Source organism: Pundamilia nyererei, unplaced genomic scaffold (genome assembly GCF_000239375.1).
Source record: "Pundamilia nyererei isolate P.nyererei 1_Seehausen unplaced genomic scaffold, PunNye1.0 scaffold00347, whole genome shotgun sequence".
In the NCBI taxonomy this organism is placed as follows: domain Eukaryota; kingdom Metazoa; phylum Chordata; class Actinopteri; order Cichliformes; family Cichlidae; genus Pundamilia; species Pundamilia nyererei.
In genome coordinates, this window is record NW_005187748.1 from 381386 (window position 1) to 390131 (window position 8746).

At 44.8% G+C, this 8746-nt stretch overlaps 1 protein-coding gene across 2 annotated transcripts in view; it reads right to left on the minus strand.

Moving 5' to 3' along the window:
- Positions 1–4373: 4373 nt before the first annotated feature.
- usp32 (ubiquitin specific peptidase 32) overlaps positions 4374–8746 on the minus strand; it is a 63083-nt gene continuing 58710 nt past the window's right edge. For both annotated transcript variants that reach the window (XM_013915683.1, XM_013915682.1), the window contains exon 34: positions 4374–8648. In XM_013915683.1, coding sequence (XP_013771137.1) covers positions 8475–8648 — 174 coding nt within the window. In that variant the 3' untranslated portion in view covers positions 4374–8474. The remainder of the gene's footprint in view (positions 8649–8746) is intronic.

An 8746-nucleotide genomic window follows, 5' to 3' on the forward strand; every position in this document is an offset into this window, starting at 1 on the left:
TCAGAGGAAATGAAGTGAAGCAGCAAGTGGTTTGAGATGCGCTGTTTCACCTCACGCTGATTTCTAGAATGAGTGTGAGTCCACTTCACACTAAACTGTCTTCGTGTCAGCTCTCCCAGCTCACGCAGTAACGCTGCAGATGCTCGGTCAGTTTGTAGAAGTATGAAAGTTCGTCAAAAACCTTTAATCATGCAAACTGTTTTTTTCTTTTAACTCTTTGGTTTACCGCCTCTTACTGCAGCAAAAACAGAAATACCACAGTACTAACGACATAATCTCAAGTTAGACTCGAAGACGTTATCTGTGCAACTTACAGTAACAATGTCAATGTAACAATGTTACATTGATTATTTGATGGAGCTCGTTTTAAGCACATTATTTACTGTCGGGTAGTTTATTGTTCTGAAAAATGACCTCACTTTAATGTTTAAGGACAGCTTTCATAAGCTTGTTGGGGCTGCCAACAGAAAGAGAACCAGATCAACAGGTCATCTAAAGTACAAACATTTTAAATTTAATCACACCCAAAAGTTAATCTAGTGTTAAAGTACCGACTTAAACACACTGACGCAGTCATTTTCCACAGTCACAGTCTCTCTGCTCTGACACTAAAAACTAAAAATGTCAGTCAGGATTAGGCGAGAGGCGGAAAAGCCCCTGACTGGTGCGCAAGGCAGAAAGAGTAGCGCTGTTTAATTCGGAGAAGCTGCTGCAAAGCCCCCATGTGTGGTTTCCTCTCTCGTCTGTTAGCTGACTGCAAAACACTGAGCAAGGACAACAAAGGACAACAAAACTGTTTTAAATTTGCTGCACTTCTTCGTTATGACGAGCACAATCATGTAAAACCACTGCTGTTTCTAACATGTTTGAACCAAATAAAAAGTCAAGTTTAAAAGACTTCCATGCAAAGAAATGAAGGTCCAGGGCTTTGTGGTCTACCCTCCGTCTGCCAAAACTCGCTGTAGGTGCATGTAGTGTGACATCTGTGGAGCCCGGGCATGTGTGGGAGGCTGAGAGATACGCACAGCACGCGCTGTAGAGAGCTCCTCTGCAGTAAAAAGTGGTAAACTGGGGTGAGCACGTATAGACATCTCCAAAAAATACAATTAAAGGAAAACTTTTTAATAATCAGTTAAACTTGTGGGATGTTGCTCTGCTCAATTAACCCTCATAATGTCCTCCCGATTTCCACACAGCTGTGGTCCTCAGGTCAGAAATGTCCCCACTTCATTTGAGTGTTTTTTAAAGTATAAATTGTCAATCAATTCAGTGTTACACCTTAGTTTTACTTAAGACCAACACATTAACACAAAATTTACCCAACATTTTAGGGCCACCAGACCTTGTTTACATAAAGTACACTTTGTTTTTGAGCGAAAATAAAACGAGACAATAAAAGATTGTTTTGACTGTTTGTCTAACTACAGAGTGCTGTATGTTGAACTGTAGTGAGAAAGTTCTTTTGAAGCATTTATAAATTTTAAATGGCAGCACATAATCACAGCTGTGGTCCTCAGGGGTCAGAAATGTCCCCATCTGGTTTGATTGATACTTAATTAATATGAAGTGGATTTTTCCCCACTTTTAATTAAAACTTAATTCAAACATTTTGACACAATTTTTTTTATTCCATTTTGAATCTAAGTCTGATAAAAAACCTCATAAAAATGAATTTTTTCTTTGTTTTCGGGTAAAAACTAAATTAAATCATCAGTTATTGTGAGGATCGTTTCACAACCAGAGTCAGTTGCTTTAAAGAGCAGGAGGGGCCGTTACTCAGTTTGCTGCTATTAGAGATCAGGATGAAATCCTTGTGAGACCCTGTACTGGTGCAGTGGGTCCTGCTTTCCACCTGGTGCACGACAGTGCCCGGACTCATGTGACCAGATTATGCAGGCAGTTCCTGGAGGATACCACTGCCTGGTCTCCATGCTTGCTGGACCCACGTCCAATAGAACCTCTGGGAGATAAACAATATGAGAACAGCACCACCAAGGCTGGAGATGGAGCAACACTGAAAGAGAGGACCGGTGAAGCACGCAACACATAACAACAATGCTCAGTGGCTCTAAGAGCACACCACAGCAACCATCACAGTGGCAGAATGACTCACAGAAGCTAAAGCTACAGAAGCTAACTACACTCCATCAGCACAAATTAACGAGCTGCTGATGTATGAGATACACCCAGAATGGCTAACTGAAGGCTGGATAGTCCTGATCCCCAAAGATCCCCAGAGGACATCAGTCATGTCCAACTACCGGCCAATCGCCTGTCTCAGCACTACATGGAAGCCCCTTTTAGGCATTATAGCAGCAAGATGGATAGGTGTATGGCTCAATACATAACCAAGGAATTGGCAGAAACACCAGAGGGGCAAAATACCAACCACTGTTCGAGCAGTCTCGCTAGACTTCTAGACTCTCTAGACTTCTAGACTCTCTAGACTTCTAGACCCTCTAGACTTCTAGACCCTCTAGACTTCTAGACCCTCTAGACTTCTAGACTCTCTAGACTGCCTAGAACTGTACAAGATCAGTGTGATGCTGAGAACCTTCTTCAGGAATCTGATGGGGGAACAGAGACCAACTAAAAGTCAATACCACAAGTTGCCATCAAGTCTAGGGTCTAACACATGCTCTGTCCCAAAAGCTGTTCTGCATAGCCCTGAACCCCATGGATGGAGCAGTCGTTAACCACCTCTAGATGGACGACATCAAGCCTCATGCCAGGAGTGAACAAGACACCAACTCACTGATCCACAACAACAACATGGGAATGCCTTTGGACTGGACAAGTGTGGTCACATGGTAACAAAGACAGGGCAACATTGCAGACACCTACAAGTACCTTTGGGGGGACACAGAGGCAATTTGGAACCATGAAGAGGCCACCAGGAAAGTTGCAACCAACAAAATAAGAGATAAAAGCCACTGACACTGAAACAAAGAAGCTCCTTACCATGCATGGAGTCCAGCACCCTCCAAGGAAGGACCTCGCTCTCCTGCAGCAGTGCGGTATGAGAAGGGTCCAAAGGAACAAGTGGTATAAATGAGCCCAGAAGAATCTGGTCTACATCAGAAGGTTGAATCTAGTCAGATATGCAGACCACCTCAACTTACTGGATGACTTATACGCAAGTGTGTTTCAGGCACGTCTAACCAGGAGGAAGCTCTGTGGCAGAGCCCATGAAGCTGTGGTTGCAGCCTTACTTCCCCTACAGCGAAGACATTGACTGTATTCCAAATATGGATAAAATAAAGTAGCTCAACCTCGACAAAAGTCACTCTGCTGGGTTGGGAAGGCAACATGAAGGAGCCAAGTTAGTTTATTACTACAGTCTGATTATGTTAACTCGAAACTTGTGAGGTAAATGTGGAACTTTTAGGCCGTTGGCTGCTTTAATCAATTGGGGATGAAGGAATAGCTGAAAGTGTTGGGGTACCTGGGTCTGGTGGTCAGTGGTTTTGATTTTGTCTATATTCTGTGACTTAGTGTTTCTCTTTTTTAGTTAGTATCTCCTGATTTCCAGTCTTAGGTTTTGTGTATATGCCTTTTCATGTCAGGTTCACACTGCTGTGTGGTTTCCTGTTTTACTGACAGTCTGCGTCTGTTAATGTTTCCAGCTGTGCTCTCATCCTGTGTCTCATTCCCTCGTCATCCTTCTCTGTATTTAAGCCCTGTGTTTTCCTTGGTCTGTTTCACGATGCCTCTCATGCTGTGTCTTCTACCTGTTTAATCCTTGTTCATTTTTCCAGTTGAACCTCCGAGGACCTGGCATCCACACGTGGACGTCACATTTTGGGTTGTTTAGACCAAAATACTAAGTTTTGCTCTACAAGGGCCTGATATCCACTTATGAGGACGTTATCCTGCCACTGTTCTATCGAAATTTAAAACGAATGTCCTCATGTGTGGATCTCATTTTTCTCAGCAACAAACATCAGGTAAAAAACAAAAACAAGGTAATTCTTAGTTTTTACATTCATCAGATCCCAGTCAGCCTAAATAGCAAAGAGAAATTAAAAATGCATGCTGTGAAAGAGTTCGGGTCTCAGGAGGTTAAGTTAGTTTCCTGTTTTTCTAATAAATCTAAGTTTCTAAGTTTGACCTCCTGCAGTCGGCGCTTCGGGTCCATTCCTGCCTGCCGCACACAGCCTGACACGAAGGAGCTTAAAAATATGTCGGAGTTCAGTCAACTTATGGCCAAACATAAAGAGACACCATCGAGTTGGATCGTTTGTCTGCGTGATGCTTTGCTCCTGCTTGTGGCATTAAATTGAGATGATCAACGAGGCTGTTCTACTTCACAAGTCTACGCAAATTGCCTGAAATGTCAGATCAGGGTTGTGACCACAACAAAACGACTCTGATGTCATTTCCTTTGCTGAATTTAATTTGTTGCTTGGGTATTTCGTTACAGATCAACAGGATCACTCCATATACACAACTACAGGTACAGTATTTTGTACAGTTCATATTCAAATACATAGTTTTCATTGGCTTATTTACAAAACACGTTTTGTTTATGTACACGTTTTCATGTCAGTGCAATGTGACTTTCTTCCAACGAACACCTTACAAAAAAGTTTATTAAATTAACACATCTGGTTCACATCAGACAGATATGAACTTAAATAAAAAAAGAAGCTACACACACTGAAAGACAGCTCAGTAGTCGATCGCACTGCCTGACACCGTGAACTAATCTTCCTGGGGGGCGGGGCTTCAGATGCTAGCCCGGTGTTCTACAGAATCCGTGCTTGCCCAGTTTCAGAGATAGTCCAGTTTCCCTGGGCGTCAAATCCTCGTTCCTGGATTAGAAAAATTGTGCTGAAAGTAACCCCGACATGAAACCTTTCTGCTAAGAGATTACGCTACCGGCCGTTTGAGGGCACATTCACAGCCCAAGAAACAAAGAGAAAAAGAAAGAAGTTGACATCTATTGCACCTTTAAGTAGAGCAAACATTGCAAACTGAGCTCTCAAGGGACAATTTTTCCTTCGAGTCCTGTGATAACCTTCAACCACAGACACAAACTGGACACTGTCTACAGCTCAGTGCGACGGCAGGAGGGTGGAGGGGGAAAGAAAAAGAGCTGGCCAAGCAAACATAAATAACACTCTTATGTACATTTCCATTTGTTCAACAAATGTGATCTTTGCAGAAGGAAATAAAGTTTCATTCAGTGACAGATTTATCTCCAAGTACATCCATAACAAAGTCGTCTCATCACAAATACAGCAGCTAAAAAAGGGGACGAACGCAGAGACGAGGCTCTGCGCTCCAGGAGACGAAGCCGGGCGCCATCGACAGTCTGCCGTCTGTTCACAGTGATTAGACGGAGCCCCCTGACGTGACAGGAGCTCCGCCATTGCTGCTACAAAGCAGACACACAGAACTCTGCAGCTGGAACCACGCGGTGAAAACATGGGCTCGTCCATCTCAAAGAGACCTCAGCAGCCACGTCGAAGCAGCCAAACCTTCAGAGGAAAGGAGGAACGGCAGCACTCTGACCCACACAAACAAATCATTTGCTCGAACGTTGGCTCCAGTCGTGTAGCGATGCATTTACGCTCCTCACACAAACAGACTTTGGTTACTTTCCACACGTGAGCACATCTGTCTACGGGGGGATGGTTGTTTCCAAATCATTTCCCTGAAAACATCCCAGCAAAAGGTGAAAACGTTCTAAGACACTTATTTGATTTTTCTTAAAACTTTCATAGAACTTCCTGAAAAAGTTTCAATATTTATTCATTTCCACCAGAAACCATCATCCCAGTCATCAAACGTTATGCCAGCAGCTAAGAAATGAAATCATTAAAAATGGACACTGCTCCGTCTACACTGACATGTCACTCGCTTTTGTTGGACACCCATCAGGGTGTGGCTGGCCCACTGGATGGCTCAGCTGAGGAAAAGGGGGAAACTGGTTTAAGATATGAAACACTAAGCTATTAAAATGAGATTGTGAAAGTCCGTCTATTGAGACTGGGCATTAAGACCTGCTAGAACTACAGAAGCTGGAGTAAGACCTTACAGTTTGTGTTGTGCTTTGATGGTACCCATTCACAAATGCATGGTTTCAGCACCCCTGCTGCAGCGATCAGACTGCACAGGACGGGGCACCTCACACGGCTCTCCAGGCTCCATACCCAGAAAGCTCAGAAAGGTGAACGCTTGCATTGGTGGCGTCATTCACAAGCAGGCTGCTCATACACGGCAGGGCAGATGTGGCCAAGTGCACAAGTGACTAATATACCAGAGTATGGAGGCTGTAGCCAGTGAGCTAGCCAACAAGTGGTTATCCATAGATTCATTTTTTAATAAAAAGTGTTCCAGGAGCATCTATGATCCCCTAAGCAGCAGGAGGTGGGACCACTGCAGCGATACTTCACTGCATCTTTATACACTCATGCTGCAGGTTTTAGGTGCGCTAAGCGGCATTGAACCCGAGGCTGTTAAAAGGGAGCTCTGTTCCTATTACACGTTAAAACAACTCAAAAATACAAGATGGAAGCTTTAAAAATGTAATGATGTGGAGTCGGAGGGACGCGACTGACCAACCCTCTGCAGCTGCTCCATTGGTCGTTGCATTCGCCTCTCACTCAAATGAAATACTCGTGTCAGTACACTACAAACTGTCTGACACAGTGTGTGAACTCTGACACGGGAGAGAAATCACACAAGTGGGAATTTATCGGAGATATTTGTTAGATATCCGTCCGATCTATGAGTGCACGTCCGCACTCGACACTGAAGGAGCTCTTCCTTATTTCCTATCGTGCACACACTGGTGCAAAAGTCACTGCTCATATTAAACAGCGTGACTTCTGACCTCACAGTCCAGGAAGGTTTATCAGGTCTGTATGAATTCACTGAGAGTAGATATATGAACTATGACCGCTTCAGGGACAGAAGGTAGAACCCAGGTGCTTTTCCAACTCCACGTTTGCACGGTGCAACCAAAAGTACCTGAACTGTGAATCATGCAAAGCTGCTCTAGTTGTGTGAAAAACAAAAAACCCAACAGTGCAACACATGAAACACTCATGGTTAACAAAGGCTTCCCTGCCTCTGTGCGAAGCAGCCAAGGTGAGAAACACTCACAGCGATCTGTGGGACTCGTTCGAATGTGAGCAAAGTGAAGTGTAAGCACAGAAGCCACATGAGACACAGTAATAAAGGCTAAAGCTGGATTCTGAATAGCATTATGGGTAATGTGGTTTACAGGCTTTGAGCAAATAAAAAAATCTCTGGTTCTTCAGTTTTGACACTTTTAAAATAACAAACAGTAAAATAATTGGCTGTGATGGACGCAGGAAGTCCAGGTTTGGGTGGACAGCAGAGAACTGCAGAGGTTTGCATCAGCCCGTGGAGATGTGCCTGGTGTGTACAGGTGGGGCCTTTAGGTAGCCTGAAGCAACTCTAAGAAAAACTAAAAAAATAAAGCAGATCCTCTAAAATGACACATTTACACAATCAAAAAAAGCGTTTAAACATATACCGTACAACTTTTTAAATCATGGCACCTGACCCCAACCCAGATTCTCTGTCGCCGTGGCTACATACTGGTCAACATTGCACAAATCACCGTGGATACTTGGCAGCTGCAGGACCAAACACAGCTTTTGGCAAACGTGCCGAATTTGATGTGAACATCAGGACCCGAGTGTCCTGGGAGGGGAGGGGGGTCTTTGTGGGGGTGTTCCTGAATGCATGTACCGAGTGTCCTACACTAAAAGGAAGCATTTCATGATATTAATACTGTCACAGACTTTTGGGGTCCAGTTGGCTGAAAGAATGCAGGAAGCGATGAGGTAGCGTATGACGCGTGTTTTCCTGCTCACACTATCGCTAATAAAACCTCAGCAGAACCATTGGTTTGAAAGCTTGCCCGGGCATCCGTCGTCTCCCGTGGCACCAAACGTGACTCCAGCACACGGTGAACGCTGGGCCCCGTGTACAGTTGGCATCCGTAGGCCTGCAGGGACTCACGCCTGGAGCACATCGGTTTTTCCCTGCTCAGGTCAAATCGTGACTCTGGGTAGAAAAAGCCGTCTTTTGTTTTGAATCCTGACATCACAAGTGATGAGTGCACGATAAGAAAGCAACATCGCTGCATGACTCGGCCGTACTGCCATACATTCAGAGATGCGTTAGTGTGCAAGTATATTTTACATCTATGTCATGGCGAGGATCACGGGGTGGGAGCTGATGGGAGTTCGTCGGGCTCAGCAAAGTGCACCGGTCGGGTGCTTTCACAGGGAGGGGCTTCGCTGTTGTCTTAGCAAACCTTTTCACCGATCCGTGTTTGCAGTCGAGTTTAGAAAGTGCTGCGAAGCAGCCATAAAGACGGCGCGCGGTTCAACTGTCAGCCGTTCGTGAGATCTTCTGGCGCTTCCTGTTCAGAGCAGCAGGCTGAAAGAGGCGAGCGGGCGTAGTGCTGGCTGATGGAAGACGAGCTGCGGTCACTGGAGGACGCAGTATTTCTTGTAGTCTGACTCAAAGTCTTCATCCATGCTACTGGTGTCGGCCATCTTCTTGCCATCGATCTTTGGCAGGAACTGGGAGTAGTTGACTCCCTGCTGCTCGTAGAAGAGAATGTAGGCCGAGTCGGTGTCGATCTCCTCAGAGTGCACTTCCTGTAAATGACAAAACAAATAAAGCGGAGTGTTGTTACAGCGTGGTCGCATTTGGGGTGTCGACAGAGCCAAACCTTTCCTTACATCACACAAGAGTG